The sequence below is a fragment of the Hypomesus nipponensis genome, chromosome 13 (genome assembly GCF_054491055.1).
Source record: "Hypomesus nipponensis isolate SF chromosome 13, ASM5449105v1, whole genome shotgun sequence".
Lineage (NCBI taxonomy): Eukaryota > Metazoa > Chordata > Actinopteri > Osmeriformes > Osmeridae > Hypomesus > Hypomesus nipponensis.
In genome coordinates this window covers 7049182-7076684 of record NC_140373.1, presented here as the reverse complement: position 1 = coordinate 7076684, position 27503 = coordinate 7049182, and the positions used below count along the sequence as shown (strand labels likewise).

At 43.0% G+C, this 27503-nt stretch overlaps 5 protein-coding genes across 7 annotated transcripts in view; 3 read left to right on the top strand and 2 right to left on the bottom strand.

The window, feature by feature from the left end:
* Positions 1 to 516: 516 nt before the first annotated feature.
* ipmkb (inositol polyphosphate multikinase b) lies at positions 517 to 12209 on the bottom strand. Of its 2 annotated transcripts, XM_084669518.1 has the most exons (7): positions 11920 to 12209; positions 11279 to 11446; positions 9315 to 9400; positions 7711 to 7807; positions 7200 to 7372; positions 4629 to 4710; positions 517 to 4452 (listed from the first exon to the last, which is right to left on the bottom strand). In XM_084669518.1, the coding sequence occupies exons 1-7, from the start codon at positions 11972 to 11974 to the stop codon at positions 3722 to 3724; spliced, it is 1392 nt and encodes a 463-aa protein (XP_084525644.1). In that variant the 5' UTR covers positions 11975 to 12209; the 3' UTR covers positions 517 to 3721. The 2 variants fall into 2 exon arrangements, with proteins under 2 accessions (XP_084525644.1, XP_084525645.1); XM_084669519.1 differs by having other exon boundaries at positions 11279 to 12209.
* A 629-nt stretch (positions 12210 to 12838) lies between these two features.
* On the top strand, positions 12839 to 15823 carry ube2d1b (ubiquitin-conjugating enzyme E2D 1b). Its single transcript, XM_084669520.1, has 7 exons — positions 12839 to 13190; positions 13817 to 13880; positions 13979 to 14010; positions 14232 to 14309; positions 14641 to 14746; positions 14957 to 15050; positions 15231 to 15823. The coding sequence occupies exons 1-7, from the start codon at positions 13167 to 13169 to the stop codon at positions 15274 to 15276; spliced, it is 444 nt and encodes a 147-aa protein (XP_084525646.1). The 5' UTR covers positions 12839 to 13166; the 3' UTR covers positions 15277 to 15823.
* Positions 15824 to 16220: 397 nt separating this feature from the next.
* Positions 16221 to 19521, top strand: tfam (transcription factor A, mitochondrial). Its single transcript, XM_084670613.1, has 7 exons — positions 16221 to 16482; positions 16999 to 17126; positions 17430 to 17500; positions 17670 to 17819; positions 18130 to 18225; positions 18425 to 18481; positions 18790 to 19521. The coding sequence occupies exons 1-7, from the start codon at positions 16394 to 16396 to the stop codon at positions 19075 to 19077; spliced, it is 879 nt and encodes a 292-aa protein (XP_084526739.1). The 5' UTR covers positions 16221 to 16393; the 3' UTR covers positions 19078 to 19521.
* A 133-nt stretch (positions 19522 to 19654) lies between these two features.
* Positions 19655 to 22441, bottom strand: LOC146259740 (DNA-directed RNA polymerase III subunit RPC4). Of its 2 annotated transcripts, none has more exons than XM_084670611.1 (8): positions 21608 to 22441; positions 21459 to 21505; positions 21208 to 21362; positions 20905 to 21029; positions 20719 to 20821; positions 20339 to 20622; positions 20037 to 20189; positions 19655 to 19939 (listed from the first exon to the last, which is right to left on the bottom strand). In XM_084670611.1, the coding sequence occupies exons 1-8, from the start codon at positions 21776 to 21778 to the stop codon at positions 19790 to 19792; spliced, it is 1188 nt and encodes a 395-aa protein (XP_084526737.1). In that variant the 5' UTR covers positions 21779 to 22441; the 3' UTR covers positions 19655 to 19789. The 2 variants fall into 2 exon arrangements, with proteins under 2 accessions (XP_084526737.1, XP_084526738.1); XM_084670612.1 differs by having other exon boundaries at positions 20905 to 21026.
* Positions 22442 to 22810: 369 nt separating this feature from the next.
* bicc1 (BicC family RNA binding protein 1) overlaps positions 22811 to 27503 on the top strand; it is a 29104-nt gene continuing 24411 nt past the window's right edge. The window contains exons 1-2 of the mRNA XM_084670690.1: positions 22811 to 23217; positions 26769 to 26815. Of these exons, the coding sequence (XP_084526816.1) occupies positions 23025 to 23217; positions 26769 to 26815 (240 nt within the window). The 5' untranslated portion in view covers positions 22811 to 23024. The remainder of the gene's footprint in view (positions 23218 to 26768; positions 26816 to 27503) is intronic.

The window sequence follows — 27503 nt, the reverse complement described above, 5'->3', positions numbered from 1 at the left end:
AACTTTATCAGTTTGGAACAAATACATTTTAGACTGTCATGTCTCCTCCCTGAAGGATAGTTTAACATCCGTTCAGCTGCTTATGTAACGGTTCTGATTGGATGTTGGGTGAGAGACATAATTAAACTATTAATCTGACACCAATAACAATTGTCTTGAATGGACAACCTTCTCAAGGTAATTACTGGTTGTTCACATGTGTTTATTCTGTGTTGTGTATTGCGTGCCACTGTGTGTGTTTTTGTTGGGAGGATGCGAGTTTCTTTTCAGTGACTGGACTGTGTTGCGTTCTTTCTGAGAACAGAGGACAGCATACCACAATGATCTGAAAGCATATTCCTGAGTAAACACTGCCCTCTGCTGTCTGAAATCAGGACTATTCAACCACAGTCTTTACAGTAATGTTACTAAACTGTTACTTTGGGGGATGTTAGGATGAGTTTAGTTTGCGTAGTGGACTGAAATAATAAAATATATTAAAGGTTGTTCAATGATAACATAAGAAAAACCCACAGCTTTGTCATTGGGAATATTTTTATTAGTAATAATAATCTGCCAAATATACAGCCATTATTGGGTCCGTCTACATATTATACATTTACATATATGTAATTTACAAAATAGTAGTAATTAGTCCATTTCAATATGATTCTGATATGAGAGGGACACAGTAGATCAAATCACTTCCTCTTCTGCCTCTCCTCTTCCTGTCGAGGTCAGCACTGGGAGGGGAAGATGACAGTGGAGTAACCATGGACCCCACTCAGAAAAAAAAACTAAACTATTTCAGACATGGGTTCAAACTGTTTTTGAAATCCTCCTTTCAAATAACACAATGGGCATGTGCAAGATGGACCAGCGTGATACCGTCATCATGCACCACATTCCATTGATTCCATCAGTCAAGCCCAGAACTCAAAAGGACTTCAAAAACCATCTGACCCACACCTGTGTTCTGCGAGGCATATTCCAGTCCATCTGGAGAAAGGCACGGCGGGAACTCTCTCCAGAGGTTTGCTGGTAACCCATGAACGACAAGAACAAACTGGGAGAACACACTGACAAACAATTCCATCAATCAAACCGTCTGATAAACTTTTACAGTTTGTTGCTAAATAAAAAATAAAGTGATTCGTTGCAGAATTGAGTATATCAATTAAGTATTTTCTATATACAATAAGGAAAACTCTTCTGCTTGGCTCAATTTATCAGATACAAATCCAGTCTAACCTAATATGAATAATACACCCTTTACGGACATCCATATTTCAGCGAGGTGATCTCTAGGAATGACGCTGTGCCCCTCACACTGTAAGTCATTGGTTAGTTCACAGCAAAGGGTTCAAAATATATGTTCTACATTTATTATTCATTTGTTTTCAGTGCATCATTGATACAAAAATGTAAGAATAGAAGACTCCAGCAAACAAAACAAACATGGTTAGGTTCCTGGCCATCACATGGGCCGTGTGTGCATTTACTTGGCCATAATGCAACTACAAAGACACATTTTACCCAGATGAATCAAATAGAATCAATAGAATGTAAACAAGAGATTTCAATTATTTGTAGAACAGCTTGAAAATCAATCTTCAACAAGACACGGTTGACCATTCTCAAGCCCACACTCCTGTTCCAACCATAGTGGTTCTTATGCGTTCACGCCGCCACACCCGGCTCTTGCCTTAGAATGTGGTCTGGTCGGTTCACACATTCCACGTCCACATTCAACAAGCCCCATCAGAATGTGGAACAGGACACAGAGGCAAGGTCGGAATGTTACCATGTTGTTGAGGGCTGCATAATAATCAACAATGCCCTTTTCTTTTCCTAATCAATAACTGAGAGATTTGTTCTTACTAATCAAACAAACAAACAAACAATGCCCTGTGGAGAAAAACGCTGAAGCTGCTGGGTGATGGCGTGAGTGTGATACAACAACACAACGACAACACGTTGAGTTGGCGTGTTGAGAGTATCCTCACAAAGCTGCCTGCGCGATACACCGTTATCAGATGGGGCTAATGGAGTGACAGTAAATAAGGCAATGACGACAGAGAAACACAAATGCTCATCTTTCAACTGTAAACATCTCTCTAACTGCCAAGGTCCTCGAGATTGCTTCTGATGTGCCGCAAATCAACCAATTTATAGATAAGACCGGCAGACTCTATAGGGTGCAACATACCTTTAAAATCAAACAGAAATATCAAGGTAATTTCACATCGCAACAAATTAAGATTTCATCAGATACAACTGCAATAAATCATACTTTCAAGCAACATAAAAGTAGGGTCAATATATGCATATGTTTGATTAAAATGAAAATAAACAAAATGTCTATAGCGATCAATGAGATTCAGGGAGAGTCAGAGAGGACAGCAGCTCTGTGCAATTAAATACAGTCAATGTTGGAAGGAGATGAAACTTTGGAAGCATGTTCTGGGTTAAGACAACAGCAACACGTGGACCAGTATTCACCAGTATTCACCAGTATTCCCTCTAGGCCTCATGGTGGAAGGCTTGGTGCTCTCATAGGTTAAGCCGACCTTTAGGCACTGGTCTCAGGCAAGCTGTATGCTTTCCCCTCTCATAGTTAAGAGTTGTACTGGAGAAGGGACAGCTGATCACAGACCAGTGCTTAAGAAAGGCAAGTCATCCTGGAAACCACAAAGCCTTCTATCTTTCGCTCTGATAAAAGAAATTAAATACAAAAAAAAACGCGACTTTGGCATTCTATTCTTCTGACCAACAGACACTCCAACAATCTCATCAACTCTCTCTCTCCATTTCTGCCTGGTCAGCTTGATTAATTCATTGTCATCACAACAAACTATTGCATTTTCCTATGACCCTCCGGATCCTGACACAGACACGTCACATGACAGAGGGGGCGACATTCTAGAAACTGATCTTCGGTGAACCGCACACAAATTTCACTGTAAGAACACAGATTCTCAAAGAGCAGGTGATTTGGCAGCAAAATATAGAACTACATGATAATAACAGCGTCATTAAAAAGTACTTCACCTATAATTATAGCTAATGTTAAGAGATCAATAATAAAAAAAGACTCCATCAGAAACCTTAAAGAACCACAAGGAATGAAAAGGTTTTAAAACAAAGACTGATTCAATCCTATAAAACATAGCAGATAGTATTTGTGGGCTGGTTGACAGTTTACATTAGAGGGTTCTGTCTCTGAGTGTTGAATACAGTTGTTTACCTGAGTTAGATACCTGTCAACAGTGGTTAAAAACAAACAAATACATACACACACATCGAAGAGCTATAGACAAACAACGTGCCATTATGCCATGATAGCGCCGCCTAAAGATGGCTCAACAGATGATTGACTATCAATTTAAGATTTTACTCTTACCTTAATCTCGCCATCCTTTTAACCATAATCCAAACCTTAAAAGTAGTTATTTTAAGAATCTTAGCATCTGCATATCCAGAGTTGCTGTAGAAAATAGATATCTCAAGACCATCTCTACTGCATACTGAATTAGGAATGGCTGAGACCATCTAAAGATGGTCTCTAGGGAGAGAGCAGGACTGTAATGCCTTCATGGATAGTGCATATAGTGCAGAACATTAGGTTTAGGGAGGTGGCCTTGAAGTCATCCGCACACTCACAGACTACAGTACAACACACACACGCACACACAGTCAAGGACACACACGCACCATTAAGGACCATCGGAGAGGAGAGGGTCTAGGGCTGGTCCAGGATCTGCTGGAGGACCATCAGTAAGTGTCTGAGGCCATAGACGTATCCATGGTCCTGGCTCTCCGAAGGGAACACGTGGGCAAAGTCGATCATCCTCACCTCCACCTCCCCGCTAACACTGCTGCTGAGGCTGTCCTCCTCCTTCTCCTCCAATGCCCACCCCTCGTCCCCCTCCCCCCGTTCCACCCCCTCCTCCCCCTCTCCTTCCAGTTGCCCCTGACAACCGTTGCCGTTTGGCTGCTCCGCGGCGTCCGGTCGTTTCCAGGCCGTGTTGTCCTCCATGGCGTTGGGCGCTGTGATGTCCTCGTCGCCAACAGCGGCAGAGGCGTTGACGGCGGGGCCTTTGCCGTGGTGATGGCCCTTGGGACAGCCTTTCTTGTGCATGGCGTATGTGGTGGACTGGCTATAGTCCAGCGGCACGCCGACCTGGACGTTGTTGTTGTACTCCACCACTTCCTCTTCCTGGTCCGCGTCACCATCAGCAGCCAATAAGGAGGTGGCGTTGTTCTCCAGGGGGGTTCTGGGGTGGTGGAGAAGCCCCCCAGAGCTGGGATTGGGGGTGGGCAGGCCCTCGTAGACAAAGAGCAGCGAACTGGCATAGAAAGTGAGCTGGCTCTGCTCCTCGAACCACTGGAGGATCTTCTGAACCTTCAGGATACTGGCCGACACAGCGTCTCTCCTCAGACCCAGCCCGTTGTGGAAGAACTTAGATAGACCTGGTAGCACAGCAGGTGAGGACATGACGAGTGCGCGCATGAAAAAGTTGTTGTCGATTCAACACCGACATAAAGATGAAGAAGATATGGGGCCCGCCCTGTTCTAGAATACCCACAGGGCCTGGACCTCTTTGTTCTGGCCTAACACCAACAGAACTGGTTCAAGTTCAACTCACCGTCTCTGATGGTGTCCTTCACCAGTCCGCGTCCGTAGTGCTGGTCGTAAGAGTCATAACTGTCAGAGCCCAGCTTGTACACCTGCAGGTGAGGAGAGGGGAGGGAGGAATAGAGAGAACGCATCACTGTAACATCCCACAACTTCAAAAAGGAGGTGACAGATCTCTCTGGCACTGAACTGTGCAGACTGTATGGATAAAAGCATCGACACACTACCTCCCTCTAGTGGAAACAGTAGAATACTACACTAATATAGTATTATAGTAATAAGACAGCCAGGACTATTCTGGTGTGTGTGAATGAGTGCATGAGTGTTGAGCATCTGTGGTTTTGTCGCACCAGTCCTATCTCCATTTAGACTGATCAGGCTTGTTAACCAGATTAAATGCACATGTCCCTCCGCATATCTAACCATCAGTAACATCCTCATTACCACTAATGATATATATCCCTTCAAACACACAAACACGCAGTAGATAAGAATGATTTTCCATGCTGCGAGCCAAACAGATATAATTAAATGTTCTTTCTGCTTCTGCCCTCACAAAAACAACTCTTCCCTTTAGTAGTCCAAACCAGGCCTGTTTATTTCTCTACTGTCCTCTGCCCTTTAGCAAGGCGAGGAGGGGATGCCACTTGACATTGTTGAGATGCAGCCCAGGGTGTGGAGGAAGGCTAGGAGGAGGGCTGAGAGCTTGAAGGGCAAGGAGTGGAGTGTGACTTACATGTCCATATACCCATAGTGCGTGTACACACACAGACTAGGGACAAGGTCATGAAGCTGTCACTTGAGACAGAAAAAGCTAAGACTGTGTGGGCTGTGTTCTTGACCTAACCCTGAGCTTTCTCTGTCCTCTGTCCCGGATGTTAAGGGGAGTGGTGGACTATGACCGACACAAGGTCTACTGGCATACAGCACTGTATACACAAGGTGGGAGCAGACACTGATAAAGCTGTCATTTAGACGGAGAGTGTAACACACACACACATAATGAGGCTGGGTCAGGTTGGCAAGCCCGTCACTGAAAGCATCTCCATGCTGTACTAAATCACCTTATCTTCTCACCGCATTTTCCTATGTGTGCTCAAGGTGGGTTTGCAGCTCAAGCACCTGACGGTTAAACAGTGTGTGTGGGGAGTGTGTGTGTGGGGAGTGTGTGTGTGGGGAGTGTGTGTAGGGAGTGTGTGTAGGGACAGTGTTTACCATGCGCGTTGGTAGCGCTCAATCTGCTGGTCTGTTATCGTGGGACTGAGGATTAGGGAGGGAGTCTCGTGAAGAAGATACACACTCTACCCTGCCCCTGGGAGACAGGGGAGGAAACCCCAGAGCAGTTGAGATCGTAGAATGGGGTAATGCCGGTGGGAGAACCGATTAGTCAGCCTGGGACAGTGAGACTAGGCCGAGCCCTTCTTCCTGTCTCTGTGATAGGCTAACTACTAACTTCCTGTTGGTTACCGCGATACCCTGGAGAGCTTGGGGTCCAGAGGCCCAGATGGCTGAGCTTGGATCTTTCACACTCAGGTTGTCAGTTTGAATCCCATTCGGAATAAATAGGCTACAATATACAAACACAGAATGCCTTTCTATGTAGGCCAATAGCACACTTCAAAAAGAAGTATCTCTAGTACTGTACAACACACATTAGATCCTACTGGAGCTAAATAGACAGCCTCAATGTAAAGGCCTTGACAAAGGAGGAGACTTCATCTTTCACTGGTGACCTGCTTGCATACATGCAAATAATGTGTTGGTATGTCCATGCTTTGAGGTTTGAAAGATATACATCACCTACAGCCTTCTTATAGACCTGCTGGTGTACTTCACCTGTTTCACTGCTAAACAAGACCAGTGAGAGGGACTAGGCTTCACAGTCCCAGAACCTGCTGCATCACTATAGACACTGCTCATTTAAAACTCACTGAACAACAACATAGAGGCATCCAGTGGATTGGCCAGCACGTCCGCCCCCAAGCAGCTCATGACAGTGTAACCAGGGCTGGCTCCCTGACTCAAACCTGCATTCCACAGTTTCTGGCTTATCTGGTTCAAGAATCCAAACTGGTCCATCTGGTCCCAGATGTCCCTTGTTCTCCTGGTCCCAGGACCATGCTAAACCCCGCCTGAGAGACCACTGTACAATCAGTTTTTCTACTCTTTGCAAAAACTGCCAAAACATGGGGATATTTGATATATATTATTTAATATCCTGATTGAATCAAAATGAAGTCCAATCTCCAAATTATTTCTGCTGTCTTCAGAGCACAGTTTCTGACAAACAAATTAATTCCTGTTCTAAGTGATTGAGCGTTGTGAACAGTGATCTGGGAGACTGATGAGAGCCAGCGAGGCCAGCAGGGGAACTTCTTGTAGCCAAGCAGGAGGGGGGAAACACATGAATACCAAGCTACCCTTTAAAATAGACAGTTCCCTCAAAACAACCAGACAATCCAATGGATTTATTTTAGTTATATACCATCGAGTTCTTGACCATGACTTATGGGACCTCTAGTATTCTAAGAGAGAGGAGTCTAAGGAACGTGTTTTTGCCGTGCTTGGGAGTAGGCCTCACCCTCATGCCCAGGACCAGGAAGCCAATCTCCTCCATGAGAGGGTACTTCCTGACTTGCTGCTCGCGCTTCTCCTGCGAGGCAAACGGGTCGTAGCTGCGCTGGCCGATCTTCACGTCCATGATGCAGGGCTTGTGGAAGCGCCTGGTCACGTCCTCCAGCTTCAGGTACAGGTCTGAGCAGGTTTGCCAGGGGGAGGGGAAGAGACAGACCTACTGTTACAATCCATCACTACTGCTCAGAATTTCAATGGGACGTCTAAAAACAATCTGCATATCTCTGCCAGATGATAGAGGTCTTTGTTTTTATTGGGACAGTTTCAGTAGTGTGAACAATGTCCTGATTGTTTGAACTCAAACAGACAGCTGTATTGACAATGTGTCACGCATCGAGTTGTGGTGCTGTGATACTACTATACAGTGTATACAGGGAGTGTGCTTACATATTCATGGAACAGGTTCAACCAACAACAAACAACCTCACACGTTAAAAAAACACTGGGAAGGTGTTTACCGTTGGGTGTGTCAGGATATGACCAGGTTCCAAAGTACTTGGGTAGGTGTTTCTGAAGTTCCAGAAGACACGGGTCACGACAATCTGCATCACAAACCTGGGGCACGATGAGACCAGGAAGGAGGCACGCTGTTAGAACACACACTCGCTAGATCTATAGAGCACGTTCGTTTAGAGAGAACAGATCCAGAGAGCCCGTCTAGATAGCGTGCCTAGAGAGAGCACATCTAAAGGCGGCACATGTAGAGAGCACGTCTATAGACAGTACATCTGGCCCTGCCACTCATCTCGCTGGAACAGGACAAAGGATGGTCGTGAACTAGCTATACAGTGGGGCTGGAAATCTCTGGTAATGTTCTGACTTCATGTTGTTCCAGCAGACCTGCTGAGGCCCACACCTTGCTAAGCCTTTCACCAAACACATTTAACCCCCGGGCTTTGGCCGCGTGTAGGACTTTTGTAGCCCGCTGGCTAGCCAGCCTGAACTACGCATTCTGGCACTGACAACTAACAGGCTTCAGCCTGCCACACCCTACCCTACTCAACCAGCTACTTGTGGCATACGATACCTTTACCCACCTCCTGGCCTTTACATCCTCCCTTCTGGCTTCAACCCTGCCTCGCAGATTCTTCCATACCCCTCCTAGTCTCCTAGCCTGTTGGGAACTACAGTACCAATTATGGCTTGTAATACTACAGGACCCACTTGAGACAGATAAATAGACACACTGCTGGGGCTCCTATGTCTTTGGGGCCGTTTTCATGAGAGTACAGTTTATGAATAATCACTCACTTTTATTAGCTTAGTGTAAATGATCTACAGTTTCAACTTGAACTCTCTGGAACAGGCTTCCTTATTGTATCAGCACTACAGTCACTGTTGACTGCAGGGTTATTGTGTCAGTTTATCACAAGTGTGGGCTGACATAAGTTTGAAAACTATTGTATTCCTATATTATTTTCCTAAATAAGATATAAAACTCAGTCCTGAGACTAAAGGCTCAAAACACACTTGTTCCAGGAATACAACGGTACCTAGGAATGATTTGCTGGACCTAATGTTAGTTTCCTCCAGGATCACAATGACTCTTACTTAGAGACTTGTTGCTCAGCTGTTACTGATTTTAAATTATTGTACTCGCTGTGAAATATTTATACTGTTGCTTGCTTTTCTACAGGTACACTCTTGCACTTTTTTGAGGTTTATGTTGTTTAATTGTAACTTGCACTTATTTTGGTTTTTCACAATATATGCTTCATGTTAGGCTACCCGCAATGTTTGGGGCTATCTCGGTGTTATGATCACTGACCTATCCACTTTTGTAAAGCTCTCTCTTGGAAGTCGCTTTGGATAAAAGTGTCGGCTAAATGAATAAATGTAAATGTAACACATAAGAGTATGCGAGAAAGATTCAAGGTCATAGACCACCTCAAGCTACTCTATTTGTCGACATTGTCTTCATTGAGATCCATCACGGTGAACAGAACATGGTACCACATTGTAGGCCCAGATCAGTTCGACAGCCCCCATGAACTAAATTGTGCACAGGGTCATAAGTAAGGGTGATCAGAGAAGAGGGAGATTGAGGAAATCCCGTGTTTACCATGCTGTAGAACTGCATCTCCCGGGGGCCTCGAGGAGGGGGCTGCAGCTGTTTCAGTACGGTACCATCCGGATGCTGTAATATACCTGTTGGAAATAACATGAAGCAGTGACACACCTATGATTCATACAACAGGAAGCTGTCATTCACCCATTATATACGCAACAGGAAGCTGTCACCCGACGACTACACACTCGAAAGCTGTTACCCACGTATTGCCTGCTTGTCTAAGCTCATCCAGTAGTGGCCAGTCAGTATTTGTCGGTGGTAACCTCCAAAAGTAGAACGGTTTCACAAGAATGGGGACAGCAATGTGGCAGGGTCTTCACTCTCATTGCTTTAATTGTGTTAACAGGTAGAGCAGGAAGGAAGGACCCTGAGATGTCCAAAGGTCTGAATATTTAACAAACAGTCATATATCAATGCTTACTCATTCATCGAAGACAACGGCGCATGTAGCAGATGAATAATCTCTCCTGATAACTACAGAACAACACGCGGACTTTGAGCCCACGCTAGATTAGACTCGAGAATGTGTGGACTGAGCTCACATTCTTCTCATCGCATACTACACTCACTTTAATTCTTCTTTGTACACAATTTAACTTAGATAAAGATGATAGGGTCTAAAGGCATATTCCACCAGTTCAGTTTAACTGTATCAGTTGGACAATGAACTCAGTTTACATGGTTGAGATGCAGGGGATCTAAAAGCTTAAGTGAATCACAAAACAGGATTGGGAAGCTGGGGCATGTTTCTGTATGTTACATCACCATATACAGTATGCAAGCCAGTGCTGATTACATATATGCTGGGCTGGGCTTGGGGATTGAGGATTAGCTAGCCCTTAGCTATGCTTTCTCTTTCTATGCCTTGCTCTTGTCCGTTCTGTCTTTCTCTCTCCATCTCTCTGTCCCCTCTCTGTCTCTCTGCCTCTTTCTCTCCCTCTGTCTGTCTTCTGTACAGATGATTTGGTCTGGCATGTCCTTCCCAATGGCAGTAAAGGAGTACTCTGTCAGTGCATCCATCCATCCCTCTCAGCCCTTTTCTATTCCTCTTTCTCTACCTCTCCACGTCCATATTTTCATATTCTCCATCCACCAGTAATCAGCCAAGCAGTTTAGTGGGTGTCAGGACAGTAAGACAGGGACCTCAATAGGGCTGACCCCCTGAACCATCCAGGATAAACATGCTCTTAGGAAATAAGGAAAGCAGCAGGGATTTAAAGCTGTAACCTATGACAGACACTGAGAGGCCCAGCCATCAGACATCATACGACAACAGAAACATCCCAGGTACAGAATATTCTGTGTCTTTCGGCAGAAGAATGTCATCTAATTGGCCTCAACAATCTTCAACTGCAAGAAGCACCTTATTAGGCCTTGTCTACCCAACTGGAGTTCATTTGTTAATATAAATAGTAGGAACATTTTGATAGTGGGTTGACCAGTGCCCTGACCCCATATGTTGTAGCTTTCCACCCGTTGGTGAACAAAAGTGCGAGTAAAAAAAAAAGGTGAGAGGTAGATGATTGTCCATTGTGGAAAAAAAAAAAAAAAAAACGATTAATAGCAAATTGTAACCTGCCAAAATAGTTACAAATTCAACAGTTTTCTATCCTTTATGAGACTTGCTACACAGTACAAAACTACAGGCTCTATGCTACACTGTAGGGGTAGAAAGCAGGGGGGGGGGGTCTATGATATATAAGTCGCAGCCAAACAGAAACATTTTACTAGTAAAACATTGTGCAAAGCTATGGGAGCTGCTTCTGATCTGGCTGCTGTGTAAACTCTCAAGGCATTACTATTTAGGAGAGCTGGATGTCAGCAGACATTGTAAATGACTGCACTGCACACCTATCATAAGATGTGTTTGGAAAGTATATATGGTGGACTATACATTACAATCACTGTGTTCCATTGAAAGACAACGGGGTCTTCCTTTCAGATCAGTCACTCACCAACTTTATCAACGCCATACTTATGACCCGCCACTTGATGAGAAAGCGGCACACATCCGTTCAGGTGAGCCTGCAAGCTCGGCTGGACGCTCTTCTCCTTCACCGGGCCGCCGGAGAGCCGAGTTCCGCGTTTGACCATGGGGCTGTTCAGTTCCAGTCTTCCCAGAGCTAAAGATGAGTCCATTATCTGATGTTGAGTTGACATTCGCGATCAATAAATGGTGTTCCAAAAAAATGTATAGGTAGCCTGTCAGATTCACATATTGATATTATGTAATCAGAGATACCCCCGAACAATTTCGAAGGATGTAGGAGTCGTCATCGAATTTATCAAAGGGGCTATCGTCCAGTGCCGAGTATCCCGTTTTATTTACTATGTAGCGAGGCTCCAAAACCACTGCTACAATGATTTTCATATCTTGAACGGCAGCATAAATACAGGCTGGCCACATCCCACTTCCTCGCGAGGGAGACGTAAACACTCCTCGATTCCCCAAAATTGCCTTTATAATGACACGAGACCGATATTGGCAAACGACCTCCGAATTGTTTTCGAAACTAATCCTCTTTGAACGAGACAGCTTAATTATCTATTTTGAAAATCTATGCATAAACTGGTTCTGGTACTGGTTCTTAGCTACCTCGCCACATTACACGTTCCACACCGCAGGCTGGCTTGCTCGGTTGATATTGCATGACATCACATATCTATGTCTGACGACGTACAAGCTCGTTCAATCAGAAAAGAAGAGTAGAATACGACGATGGAAAAACAGTTAGCTCCGGAAATCTTCGACGAGTTCTGTATAATCCTATTTTGGAGATTATCATATCCAGTATGGGCGGCAATCAACATGACACCTTGCTTTCTAGCTAGCTAGGAATCTGCGCCTACCTACTCTTACGACAGTGCCACTACTGTCGCAAACGCTTCTGGGAACTTCAGTGCTGTGGATTTTCCATTACTGTCTACATGACTTATCAATTTTGTACTTTATAACACCAGATTCAGTTGGGAAACTCATGTAGGAAGTGTGTGATTTAGAACCACGCGGTCCATTCCACCGTTGTCATAAGAAAGGTATTGCAAAACATCATGTTCCCGAAATTGTATACTTTTGTTCTGCTTTAACTGGTGTGGTGTGTTTATAAACGTGTAGGCTTTCAACTTATCGGGGTGATCAAAACATGAATAACTACCACAGTGGTAATTGCACAGATGGGCCTAATTGGGCATATCTTATGGAACATCTTAATGGAGCAATATTGTCTAAACAGGGTTTGTAAACTAAATGCTCCACTGTTTACGCCGCTATTTCCCCTTATTCCCATCATGATAAAACATGGTAAATTAGTATGATTTAGTTGTGACATTCACATTGAATAACAATTCCCTTCTCTACATCACTGGCAATAATGAATATACATTTTCATTCTTGGAATTCTATTGAGAGACTACTCCAAATAGTGTGAGTCTAAATGCATTGATAATAGAAAAACACGATTGTACCAACTGCAGGTATTTCTCATCTTCAGTGCATTTTACTTCTGTGTGAGTGTAAGTGATTGAGCGACAGAGAGTGACAGAGAGAAAAAAAGAGAGATGGAAAGAGCGAGACGCTGTTTAGATTTATAGAAATTTTGAGAAATAGAGTTGGGCAACAAGAAACTGGTTGTTCGTTTTAAAAACCACAATTCCCAGCATTCCTTTGGCCAAGGCCAACCGTAAACAGAAGGCGGAAACAAAAGACATCCAACAACACACCCTTGATGATCTGTTCAGGGAAACTGAATTTATCCGTATCTCATCAGCAATACTATTACAGTCGACATCTACGAAAAGAGAAAGTGAACACAGACTAATCAACGTATTTTGAAGTCAGTAATTATGGCACTGAAAAGAATACAGAAGGTGAGTCGTACTTAACTCTTCAGCTGAACTCAGTGTGGCCCATCGACTGTCATCTTTTCGCCACTTCACTTGCTAGCTGGCTACCACAGCCTAGCAAGCTAGCTGTAATAAAGCAAATATAGGAATGTCACATCATAATAATCAGAGCAGACAGTTGTGTCCCCACTTAGATAGCTTGAATGTTAAACTGGCATTGGGATTGGAGTTTATACGTGGAATCTAGACAGTTGTCACTTGAACTTCAATGTTCAAATTGGAATTCTTTCATTTTCAGTTGTGCTAGCTAGCGGCAGCTAGTACTACATGTCAAAAGAAGCTGTGACATAGCTTAGGGGTTTTTAATAATACTTGTATTTACTACATGTATCTACATTATTTTCTGGGGGTATGACACTGGTCATGAAGATACCTTTGAAGGCAGACTTGTGTGGCCCAGTCGCCCTTGAACGAACAATTTTAGAATGCTGAAATATCTCAATGACCTGTTTGACTTGTTCTGTACTTTTTCTTTCAACAACACACACACACACACACACACACACACACACACACACACACACACACACACACACACACACACACACATACATACACACTCCTTCCTGTTCCATGTTCTCTGTTTTTAGGAGCTTCAAGACTTGCAGAGGGACCCTCCTGCCCAGTGTTCAGCTGGACCTGTGGGGGAGGACTGTAAGTGAAGTGACTGTACTGGGGTTGTAACTTCCACACTGTAGTGTCACTTTCCCCTTTGACCTTTCCCTCTCTCATGCTCTCTTTATCTTTATTAGTGTTCCATTGGCAAGCAACAATAATGGGACCTGTAAGTATAATCCAAAACCTTAAACAGCACTAAGGTGTGGTAGCCTAGAACTAGCAACTGCTTGTTTATACTGTCAGTCTATAATGTTTGATTGCAGCACTGGTTGGATTTTGGAAGGCAAAATGCAAAACGTATTCTTATTGTAGGTATTATAGAAAATGCATAATCGATTACCTTCACCTTTTAATTTGTCTGCCTGGTTTAATGTTTCCATCTAACAGCCCGACAGTCCTTACCAGGGAGGTGTCTTCTTTCTCACCATCCACTTTCCCACCGACTATCCCTTCAAGCCACCTAAGGCAAGAAATGAGTCACAGTTACTACTCTACTTTGAACGACAATAAAGTTCCAGTTTTCTGGATAGATATACAATCTAGTCATGGACTAACTATGAATTTTCCAAGAAATCTTTTCTTTTCAGTGTAAAGGTGTAAAGTCAGGTTCAGGGAACTTGACTACTGTTTACTGTTAGGCTGCGTGACCACTACAGCGGAGCAGGCGGCGCGCCCGGGTTCATTGAAAATGAATTGGAAGCCAACGCCGACGTGACGCCCGCTCCGCAGGAGTGGATACGCAGGGTTAGGGTGAGCTCAGACTCCCCAAACTTAACCAACTACCGTCTTTCTGTAGGTAGCGTTTACAACAAAGATTTACCATCCAAACATTAACAGTAATGGGAGTATTTGCCTGGATATATTGAGGTCGCAGTGGTCCCCAGCACTAACGGTATCAAAAGGTAAACAAATAATATCATCAGTTCCATCATGTTATACTATTTATCAACCTTACATAATAGAACATAATTTAATTCAATAACTGTACTGCATCGGTAAGTGATAATTGTACCATGTGTGCACTGAACATGACATGGCAATTGTTTTACTTTATCAGCCTGTGATGATTTGATTAATCATACTATAAAAATAAACCTATTTTTGGTTTACAGTTCTATTGTCCATATGTTCATTGCTTTGTGACCCCAACCCTGATGACCCCCTAGTCCCAGACATAGCACACATCTACAAATCAGACAAAGACAAGTGAGTATGGAATTTAGGATTGTTTTGAGTAACATTTATGCCATTATGTCCAAAATCTTGAGCAAGTGTTTAACAAGTGCTTCTCAGCCACCAAAGCCCCTGTGATTCTCTGATTGAACATAATAGTGTTGGGGAATCATTGGGCTGCTAGTGTGCACTCATACTGCTCTTGTGTTCCAGATACAACAGACTAGCGAAAGAATGGACCCAAAAGTATGCAATGTAAAGATGCAGCACAAGATGTTTTTTTTAAGTCACAAAACACTGTAAATTCTACTATAAAAATGTAAACATGGGTAACATTGAACACATTGTACTTTAAACATTTATCATTCTTAAACAATGATAGATTATTTAGAAGATTTGAGGGGTGTTGTCTTTACAATGTATTTCTGGGGTGACATTGATTTAGTATCTTATGATTTTCAGTTTTGGGCACCTTTTATTGTTTAGTTTGTTGTCATGAAAAGACATGAATACAGTACAGTTGCAGTCTCACTATAAGTGGCAAATTAAGAAATCAATGACTGTACTTTTTCATTATTTTGTCTATTTTCTTTTTAGAGATTTTTGTTATTGTATAGCATTATTGCTATCTTGGACCTATGTCTCTTGTTGCTGTTTATTTCCATAAACGCATACACATGTAAAGGTATCATTAAAAATATGTATGTAAATCCTCTGCAAATAACAACGATTTTGGCTCTTGAATTATAGATGATGCCATTTGGCACCTTTTGTAAAATTAAAATACAGTACACTTTTTATCATTATCTAATGTCCGTGTGTTCTGATTTTCTGCAGAGGATTTTTTATGTATGCTGACATTTTTTATAAAGCACACAACCTTAATCAGAAGATAATGTATGGGCATAAGCTAATAAGCAGATGACTTTATCAAACTACAGCACAGATTCTATAGTTTGAACATGTTCTAAGTTCCAAGACGAAATTGCCTGGTAGAAGGGATATCCACTAATTCTTACCAACCTAAATTTAAATTACACACATCATACGGATTAAACATTCTGACCGAAATTCCGAAGTTTAACTTTTTTTTTTACGCCGTTTTAATTTAACAGTGCTGTTCAGATCGTTTTCAGATTTTGTTAAATGTACCATCTTGAATAACAAACTATGTAAACACAGTCATGACCTTATCCCACAAGGCACCGCGACATTGAAGGCGCCTTCTGCAGCTTTATGCCTGCATGGGTAGGTCTGGAGGATACGAAGGAACCGATCTAGAAAGTTGCTTATTGCAAAAGGACTAAATATAAATCGTTCCTGGGACTATAACGTCGTCTGTTCGACATCAGAAACACCGAATTAATATTGTAGTCATGGCTCCCTTAATGTTGTTGTCAGCAAGTGGCGGTAGTCTTCTGGCTAAGTCCTTCGGGTTGTGCGCTAGTTTTTCCAGCTTTGCAAGGTACAGTACTGTAAACGTTCTGGCCATGCGTGGTCTTCAATTGCACCTGGGCATGCATTTCACACCTACTAGCTAGTAGCTAGCAAGCTTTGTTTCGCAAATGGAATAGCTGTGCTCATATTCTGCCTAGTTTAATTCCAGAACGTTGTTGTTTTGTCCTTTTTCGTGGTTTAGAATTACCTACTAACCTAGTTAATTTGCTTACCAGCAGATTCACCTAGCTAGTTAAATGTGTATCTCACACACTTGATTAACAAAGAAGCAACACTAACAATGCAATAGAGTAATTTTAATGACACTTACAGACAGCATTATCTAGTTATGTAAAGTAACTGGAGTGCCAGCTAGCGGTGAGCAGATAGTTACACGTTTTGGAGTTAGTAATAGTTTGTAGATTCCCTTCTCTGTCATAGTCAAAATTGGTCGGATAGATGGACAACTAGTTAGCTCACTAGATTCCTCATGTTAAATGTGCTTGGCAATGTCTATTGACTAGTTTGTGCTTATCTTGTGTAGGTGGACCAGTGCATTTCCAGCCACCAAGTGCTTCTCCACAACCTCAGGAGGGCCCCCGAAAAGACCCCTCAATGGATATATGCGATTTCTGAACCAGCAACGACCAATAGTCCTCAGACAGAATCCAGGTGACCAATGTGTTCTTTAACTCTTCTTTAATTTAAGCTAAACACCATCAATATCTGTACTGCAAAATCTGGTCGACAATGCCTTATCCCTATTAAGGCAAAATAACGTGTCCTCCATGGACAACTTTTAGCATTTGTTAGATATAGGCCTAAGCCACACAGCAGGATGTGGCATATATTTCGCACAGCTTCAGCTGTCACGTCAGTGTCTAGCTCCGACAGGATTGTTACTACTGTGTCTGGACAGGGAATCCCAGTAGTTTTTTTGATTACATGACTGTTCTTTTTGCCCTCCTTTTACAGCTATTCAATTTGTGGATATCACCAAAAAGGTAGCCCAGCAGTGGAGGACACTGAGTCCTGAGCAGAAACGGGTAACCCACTGGCTTATATACAACAGGCAGTGTAGTGTCATGTAGTGACGTGTCAGTTGAGAATGCACCAATCTTATTTAAGGTGCTCCTTTTTCTTGAAAGTCAAAGGTGCTGTACTTCTCTGATTCCCATAGCTGGTGTCAAATAAATCAGTGTTCTCTGTTCCCAGCCTTTTGAGGAGGCGTCAGCGGTGGAAAGAGAGCGTTTCAAAGTGATCCTGCAGCAGTACCAGGCCCAGCTCTCCCCAGCCCAGAGCATTGCCCTGGCAGAGGAGAGGAGAGAGAAGCTGGCTCAAAGGAAGGCTGTCAGAAAGAAAAGGGTATGTGACAAGACACCTCTACATTCTAGTCTAGTTAGGGACCATTTTGGAAAATCATCAATAAAAGCTGCGTTTCCATCGCAAGTTCCTAGAACTTTTAGTTCCCAGAAACTGCTTGCGACAATAATTTGATATGTATCAAATTATTAATATACTTGTGACTGCAGATTAAACTACAATACAGTTAGAAATATTGGTTGATACTTGTATGCTTCTGGAAACACTCAACCTACGAGAAACTTTTAGTTTTACCATCCAAGACTATATCGGCCTCTAGATGTATCTTAAACAGTCCTTCCCTTAATGCCAGGAGTTAAACAGGTTGGGGAAACCCAAGCGTCCTCGTTCAGCCTTCAACATTTACATGACAGAGCACTTTGAGGAGGCCAGAGGGATCACTTTTCCGGTATGTGACAACTTGATGTACTAATTTCCTTTTCTAAATCTCTCTACCTCCTTCTGCCCCTGTGTGTTTTGCTTTTCTGCCTGGCCATGTTGATATTTACCCATATCCATAAGGTGCACCTTCTGTTTGGCAGCCTGTTGTTACATTGCTAGAAGCTCATCACAAAATTGTTTTGTTCGCTGATACATTGTTTTCTCAGATGAAGATGAAGACACTGTCGGAGGACTGGAAAAAAAAGACAAGTTTTCAGAAACAAGTGAGTCCTCAATGGCTGTTGTCTGAGGCTCTTTAACCCATCATTTAAAGGACAAACACTTAATACCCATGGTTATACATAAATACCTTTGATGTCATTTCTATGGACATAAAAAAATGCTTAAAAAGCAATAACCAAGTCATAATGGTTCATATTGTGCATTATCCCATCCATCTATGCAAACTCACTCTTTCTGGCTGTGAAGTTGTGTGTGGAACTTTGCTGAAAGATATTGCAAATACATATATCAAGCACTGCTGTTAGTGTTGCTTCATGCCCATTTCGTTTTCTCCCTCCCTCCTTCATAGGTGTACATGCAGCTATCAGAGGACGACATGGTGCGCTACAAGAATGAGATCAAGGCATGGGAGGAGCAGATGGTGGAGATTGGACGAGAAGACCTGGTCAGGAGGAAGTGGTTGGTCAGGACAAGGGCTGCGGTAACAGGGGAAACTGCAGTCAAAAAGAAAAGAACTGTAGCCAAGAAGAAGACTGTCGCCAAGAAGACTGTAGCCAAGAAGACTGTCGCCAAGAAGGGCTCCAAAGTAGTAAAGAAAGTGGTTACTGTGAAGTCTGCAGGAGGGAAGAAGGCCTAAGTGAAGGAACCACATCAGACACAAGGCCCTAGCCTCTATGCCAAAGTGGGGACGATTGAGCTAGAACTACAGTGTTTAGACCCATCAGCTCTTCACAGATCTCCACTAATGTCTGTTTGTAAGGGCCTCTTGAGTTTTGATGTAGAACAAGGCCAAGGAGTTGGTCCACTGGAAGCAGTGTTGGATGCGTTAGGAAGTTACCGTCCCGTACCGAACTGTTTTTTTTCCCTCGGTTAAAGTACTTACGAGTTGTGCATAATCTGTCATACATTGTACGGTTGGCATTACATACTGAGAAATACCAAGTTGAGTGTATAAATACCAAGTCAATATCATTTTCAACTGACAGATTGCTTGGAAAAGAATCACAAAATGCTTTGTTTCACCATGCTCTGTATGAAATGCTTTATTGTTACTGTAATAAAGCAGTTGTCATTTCAATAAGATGAGCTATTTTCCAATTGAAAACATCCAAACTATCAATATAACTGTATAAGTTGCTTTTACTTGTAGAATGTATTTAGTATTAGTTGCCTGCATAAATAGGCTGTTTTGTATCATGTCCTTTTTGCAATAAACGTTTAAAAACATTTATGAAAAAACACGTATAAATAGGCATGTTTTTGCAACATGGTAATAGAAAAATGCTGTACAATATTCAAAAACCTTCACACAAATACACAGTGCAGATAAAAACAAAAAGGACTACAAGTCAGAAAGGTGATGACGGTTTGTGTTTGCTGGGCTGAACCCCCTGCAGAAGTGCTTCAAAGTCAGGAGAACACACCAGCTTGTGATGGACGTTCCCCAACACACACATGTCCCCTGCCAGACCCTCAGAAATGCGCACCGACGCCAGTTGCTAAAAGGAGGATGGAAAAGAATGTTCAAATCAGCTTGGCGTTTGGTTGACATATTCCCTGCGTAGTGTGGGTGGATGATAGATGTATAGTTTGTACCTGTAGGAAAGAGAAGGCTGCACCCTCAGACACATCCATTGTGATGTCACCCAGCACCAGCTGAACCTTCCCAGATTTCCTGATCTGCAGTTTACCCATAAACCCCTCTGAGAAGTCAGACAGGACAGGCACACTCTCCCTTACTGCTGCCTCCTGTTAAGGTGAGATGGTAGATTATTCAAGATATGTATACATGGGTGGTATATAATGCTATCATAATGAGGTTGCTCATCTGAGAGGACACAACAGGAGGGAGGGCAGGGACATCATAAATACAAAGTACAGCTCCATACTTTACTCACGTGCGTTTTCCCATGTGCCGATCGCTTGTCCTCAGCTTTGGAGTCCTTCTTGACAGGTTTTTCAGAGGCAGCTGCCGTGTTGGGCCTACCAGGGATGGTGTCTGGCAACTGGATGAAGAGCAACTCTTCCCTCTCTGAGAGGCTGAGGTCCTGGAAAAGCTGTGCCACAGAGGGCTGCTCTGGCCTGGGCACCTCAGCCCCACCATGGAGAACTTTAGGGGGCCTGGAGGTAGGAACTTTGAACACAGCCGGCTCAGGGGCCATCTCCTCTTCATCAGTTATACCTTGAATGCACACAAGATTGACACATTTTAAATAAGACTGACCCCTAGAGGAATAATGTTTCGTTTTATACTGTGAGTAGCATGTCCTGTACCTACATGTAGCAGGGGAATCTGTTTTCAGGAAGCTGCTAGACTGATACAATGGGAGTTGGATGGGCCTCTGGCTGTCATCATTCTTCAAACCAGGATCATCCAAAAACTAAAAGGAAAATGATTCAGATGTGTAGATAACACTGCATGTACAGCCACCACAGGTAGAGGAACTGAGAAACCTGTACATACATCGTCCCGCTGAAGTTTGTTTAGTATCTCATCCTCATCCTCCTCTGAGTCATGTTTCTCCTTCTTCACGCATTTAGCCAGAGGGGACGTTCCGCAGTCACCCAGGTCTCTGGCCCTCCATCCTGCTAGGGAGGAAGTAGCAACACAGTTACTTCCTGTAGCAACACAGTTACTTCCTGTGTGTAGATACTGTGTTACTGCTTTTTCCTGTGTTGTGTAGATGTTCATAGATTGAAGGTTTCAACTGTAAGGGTTCTGCTTGAGTCAAATTTAACAATAGTAATACAGACATCCACCCTGTACCTGTTTTGCGTATGGTATCAGCAGGACCCTGTTCAAAGATAGAGGTAGACTGGATGGTTGCAGGTCTCTCCCTCCTCTTCCCTCTGTTCTCCCTGTGCCTTTCTTCCCTCTCTCTTCTGTCCTTCTTTGGGACAAAATTACTTTCTTCTCTTAATCTAATGGAACAAAATTGTCATTGTGTTTGTGATTAAAAAACTAAAAACCTGTAGTATCATATGAATTAGGGTAGGCTATCTCGTCCAGACACTTACTCTTCTTTGCTTTTCCTGACTGCTTGCACATTGGGAACGAAGGTTTTCTGCCACAAAACAAAACATAATTAATTATTAGACTACTTATAGTTACTTTCGAGAAGATGTGCAACTCTTACAGTAACAAAGGATGCAAGATGTACAGCTACCTTTTTAAACCCGCCCAAAGTCAGATCCCTGGAACGTAGAGAGGTAAGTCTTCCAGGGGGCGGTGGTGGAGAGGACAGTGTTCTAACGGCCAGCCCAGCTGTTCCTGGAGCCAAACTCGGCCGACAGTTGCTGGTACCCGGAGATCCAGCGGCATCACTCTGATCAGTCATCTTGCATCCTTGGTTAACCAGACTACCTCAGTGATCTATGGAAGGCTGCTGTAGCCTGTAACGTTGTCTAGTCTTCTGCTTTTTTTTTTTAATCGTTGACTCATAAACAACGGCCAAATTTAATAAATGTGAGATTCAACGTCTATACTTTCGGTTTCTTTATAAGCTTGACCACGTCGCCAACTGAGCCTGTAAATATATTTTTTGATTCAACTACGCAGGTAGCATTTGGTTATCCCCACAACAAAGCCTGTGAAATAAGAAGTCGCCTCAACCTACAGACTCCATCTTGTCTGTAATCGTTTGACAGTCGTGTCAGAATTGAAAGCACATTCCTTTCAGTAACCATTACATCCAATCCAACCTAACGCAACATTAGAAGGGAATCGGTAGAGCGGAGTGTTCAGTCGAGTGAGCGGTAAATGTTACATTGTTAATCGTCGGAACTTGACTTTTCTCATTCACGAACATTCTGCCTTGTTATTATAACCTACCTGATCACGCCAACAAATTAAGTATCACGGAATTACATTTAATACCGCATACAGTCATCGTTTGCATCATGCAATTTGATGTCACACGAATTCGATGTGCTATTCGACGTGAACAATTCTTCACAGAAGTACCACAGCTTTTTGTTTTCCTTTTTGTTGCCATATACAGTCCAATTTCCTTCCACACGGTGGCAGTATTGCCTTCAGGTTTGATTATAAAGATGTGTTGTTGGTTGTTCAGTATTGCCTTGCTCTTTTATATCAGAAATAAGGGCAATGTATCTGACTTGAACCCATTTACAAAGGATACGGTTTAGTTAGAATGTTTAGTATTTGTATTTCAAGGATTACAGAAACAAGAATTTGTAATTTTATGGAGAAGTTTAATATAGTTTATCACCGTCATATCCTGCTTTGAGCCTTGCATAGCTCCTAGGATGCCCTAATTACATGCATGGAACACATGCACATTGTCGGTATCGGCCATGGTATCGGCCTGTGTTCAAAGGAAACCAGCTATAGTTCCTTGCCAATTATGTATCCTAGTCAGTTGATGCAAGTTAGGGCGGCGCTACAGAGGACAAAAAACTCTAGGTAGCTGAGAGTGAAATGAGCTCGATTCCAGTCTCACAGCTGTCTTACACACTAAAACGTGTTTCATCTACTGGCTAGAGGAATGTCCGAAAGTAGTGGACATATCTGAAAAGTTGTGCTTGGGTGCTCTAACAACTCAGCGGTGCTCTCTCAATGCCATGGCCGCTCATAGCGACTCATTGAGCGGATACCTGCAACAGTCCGACCCAGGGTCCAATAGTGAGCGCAGTGCGGACTCTCCACTACCTGCTTCGGAGGATGGCTCGTGCGGGACACCGGCCCCGTTTGACCCCGAGTGGACCGAAGATAGGTTTCGAGTGGACCGCAAGAAGCTGGAGCTTTTGTTACTGGGTAAATGTACAAAGCTTCTGTAGACTTAATGTAGAGCACGTGAGAAAAATCCGGGGGTTATTGTGAAGGGATTTTGGGACAACAGTAGAGAGCACAACTTTTAATGAGTTAGGTAGATAAAGAAAAAGAAAGACAATGTCTCACTAAATCTGATATTTGAACAATTTATCAACCTTGTTTTAAAACAATTGATAGGCTACATTTGCATGTGTCAGCACAGGATATAATGCCCAGGATAAATGTCAACAACCAGTCTTATTGGCGTCTCCATCCCCTATTGATTGTCTTTTTCTACACTAAGACTACACTAATGGAGCTGAAGAGTTCTCTCATTCATTCATTCATTCATTCATTCATTTATCTGTATTTCCTCAATGCTTTTTGTTGACAACGTTATCTGTACTTGTCCTGTTGAACGTAATCAGAAGAAGGTTATGATCAGGGTTATGATCATTTCCTGTTACTCATGCTTCTCTGCAACAGTTTAAACCCTGCTCTGACTGCCTCTTGCTTTCAGGCTCCGTCCGCCTGTCGTAATGTTTTGGCTGGGTGAGAAGTGTACATTCCTCAATCTGTCCTCATAGCGTGGGTGGATCTCCCTTGGGACCCACTAGTCAGTTCTACTCACCAATCAGACACCAGGTCTCCTTGTCTGACAGTCATCTGGCGAGTTTAGTTGCTCGGTCGGACCCAGTTTAGTTTTACTGTAAACATGCAACCTTCCTTCTATGATATGACCTCTGATAGCTAATGTGACCAGACAAGTGGAAGTGTCTGCTACTCTGCACAGCTGTAACCAATACTGTCAGATGAGAGCACTGATTTATCAAATGAATGATGCATGACATATTCCAGCAGGGCCCTGCTTATATCATATTGAGAAGTTGGCTCATCAAGATGCACAAAGTTTGCTTACGCATTCAATCAAGGTGGTATAGAAGTAGATCTCCAGGCTCACTCTTTCCCAGTAAATCATCATGCTTAGCCTAACTGCTACTTGATTGATTTATTTCTTGCCCTTGTACTGTTTTGATATTTCTTCACCAAGTTGAATGGATGTGGAGGATATGCGGTGAGATAGAAGGGCCCTGTATCAAGATGTGTACAGCATGTCTTTCATTTGGAACTCATAGACTGGAGGAAGTTGTGCCTGTTTGATTTAGATTGTAATATAGTTACAGATCATCAATAGAGCAAGACCAGTCTGAGCCAGAGAGTTGATAACATCTGAATGTTGAAGTTATACCATGTATCTGGTTACTTTGGGCCAGTTCACTATGCGTGTCAGCCGTTACCAGGAAATGTGATTACTACAATGCACACCATGTCCTCTGCCATTCCGAGCTAGTTTAATGAAGCCAGTGTGCTCATATGCTGCAGATATGTACATCTAAGATTGTATCTGAAAGACAAAACACAACATGTTCTTCACATACTGTATTAATGGAAAGTTATTGGAAGCCATGTTGGTCAAATCTGCCATGTGTGATGCTATCATGGTTATGAGACTCCTTCCTTCTCTTCCTCCTCTCCTTCCCTTCTCTCCCATATCATCCTATTAATCCACCACCTCTGCTTATTCCTGCTCCTCTTCCCCACTCTTGGATGTCTGAAGTCCTACAGAAGCCCACGCCTATCTGAGAAGCAGGTGTGGGCCTTGGCATGGACCAAGGGAACATTGACTGTAGTGACTAACACTGGTGTAGCATCTATACACAGATGCTCCATCTGGCCAGGAGTAGATTCTGTGTTTTAACAACACAGTTTAGAATTTTCACTTCATTTTTATAGTTTCTGCAGTCTACTACATTCTAATGAGTTGCCGTAACATTGATAGACAGACTGAGGGAATTATGGAAAACACTTTCCACTTCCTCATGGTTGTGTGGGAAACTGTACTAAAGAGAGAGAGAGAGAGAGAGAGAGAGAGGCCTGAACTTGTGTTTGACTGTTGGAACACATGGGATTGGCTAGTAGTTAGTAACAAAAAAGTAACACTTGTAGCACCAACAGCAATAACTTTGCTGCTACGTGCAATAGCGTAGCAGTCCCTAGTACATTGGATTTATGTGGTATTTCAGTTACTCTATGATGAGATGCTGGGCTGACTGACAATGGGGTCTGCAGGGTTCAGTGAAAGAAGGAGCACAGGATGTGAGTTGGGAGAGGAATGTGTTTGAGGCTCTGGCTGGTCCTTCACTGGAGAACAGCCCAGCGAAACACACTGAGTTTGGACTCCACTCAATCAAACACGCATGATCAGCCTGAAACATGGTCCAATCCAGTGTTAACTATTTTTCCCAAGTTGGCTTGCAACAGATACATGGCTTTAGTGTATTTCCCAGGATTAGGTTGAGGATCTTTTGGAATTAAGGTTATTCATTGTCCTTAGATTGAACAAATGGGTCTTGGGAGGTATTCACTGTGTTACAGCGAGGTATCTAGTGAGGCTGAAACTCTGTACAGTGGGGGATACATGCTGAGGATTCTCTCAGGCCAGCTCTGGGTCTGTTTATAATCTGGTAATATGTCACGTATTTAACTGAGTTTTAGCATTCATTACCCAGCGGTGCAAGCAGTGGACTGTGCTGTATATATTATGTAAGATTTCCATTAAAGCTCAAAGTTGGTGATGACACTCTGACTAGTCATTGTATAGCCAGCTGAAAAACACACCATGCAGCTAGTGTGTTCTGTTCTCTGCTGTTGATGCAACACACTCCTGAAGTGGAACATTAGACATCTGGCAGAAAGTTTTTTGCGTTTCTAGGGCAACAAGAGATTCTTACTATTCCCCTAGATATTCACTGGATCCTCTTCCTCATCTTCATCATTACCATCATCATATCTGTACAGGAGGTTAAATAGTTTATAAGTAAACTTATAGCAAACACATCATTATCACCATTTTGTTCTCATTTACTCATTTTACTAAACAAGACCTGTGTCATTCAGACAGTCTGGCTGTTCAAGTTATATGTGTTTGTGATTGGTGCTGCCTCATTATTTTATTGAATGCAGCTTAATGTCAGTCTTCTAGTGGACTGGATTTGTTTTCAAAGATTCACGTCAAGATGTTTTAGGTTTGTCTTTGTGTGTCTCTGTGATTTATTGGATTCTGTGTGGTTCTGTGCTCATGTCATCTTGACTGTAATCATTCAGTTGATCTATGATCCTAGCGTGTTCTAGAGAGAAGATTTTGTTGGCCGACTGTCATTAACTCTCACTGAGTACTTTGAGTTTACCTCATCTTATGCCAGGCTGGAAACCACACGGTTTTCGCACACTGATATCATCATTCCTTTAATTGGATTTGAAGTGATCAGATTCTTCTCTTCTACCACAGACAGTTTTAGCTGAGGAGTTCACAGTGACCACGATCTGAAATGCAAAGATTGAGCGATCTGGATTGGTAAAACAGATGGAGCCGCAGTAACAATGATGAAGCATGTCTAAAGCTTCGGAGCTGTAAATAGTGAGTGGGAGTGAGCAGGTGATTCCTTACTTGCAGGGTGCAAATGTTTAACATGTCCTCTTCTTCTTCTCTGCAGCCGCCTCTGAGAGCAGGGTGAACGGAGGCGAGGACTTCTTCCAGAAGGTAAGACCATCTCTCATCCTACGACCAGCATAAGGGTCGTCATGCCGTCTCCTGCCCAGAGTCAAGTTTCAGGTCTGCTCAGCTGCTCAGCGAGGCCTCTAGGATTACCAGGATCTGGGTCAAACCGCCCTCATAATACAATTGAGGTTAAATGTTTAAACAGGTAAATATAGAAGAATTAACAGCGGAAAGGCAAAGTAGGTATTCTGTGTTAGGGACAGAAGCTAGGGGGGGGGGGGTCTTCTCATGACCCTTAAAACCAAATAGGGTCGAGTGTGTGGTGGCTCGATGTGTTTAGTGCACTGGGCCTTCATTCCCAGAGGCTGCATATAGACGTGACTACTGTCCCTTTAGCGACAGCCTGGGGTTGCGAGGTTGATTATGGACAGGGTTCCTCTTAGGTTCCTGGTCTTGCCTCTTGTGTCCTGCTGTTTCAGCAGGCATCCCTGGGAAGCTTCTGGGATGTGTGAAGGCATATTTCCACCTAACCGTTGTGGAGCTTTCTAAACCATGATAAACTAGGCCACCATGGGCTGGCAGGGCTACGTTGAAACCCACTGAGAGAAAAGAGATACTTTTTCTAAACACTCTGCCAGGGAATGTGAAATGAGACCACTACCCAGAGACACTGACAAATGAGACTTAGATGGTTTTCTAAATGTTTTGAGGTTGATTTTGTCTCTTTCTC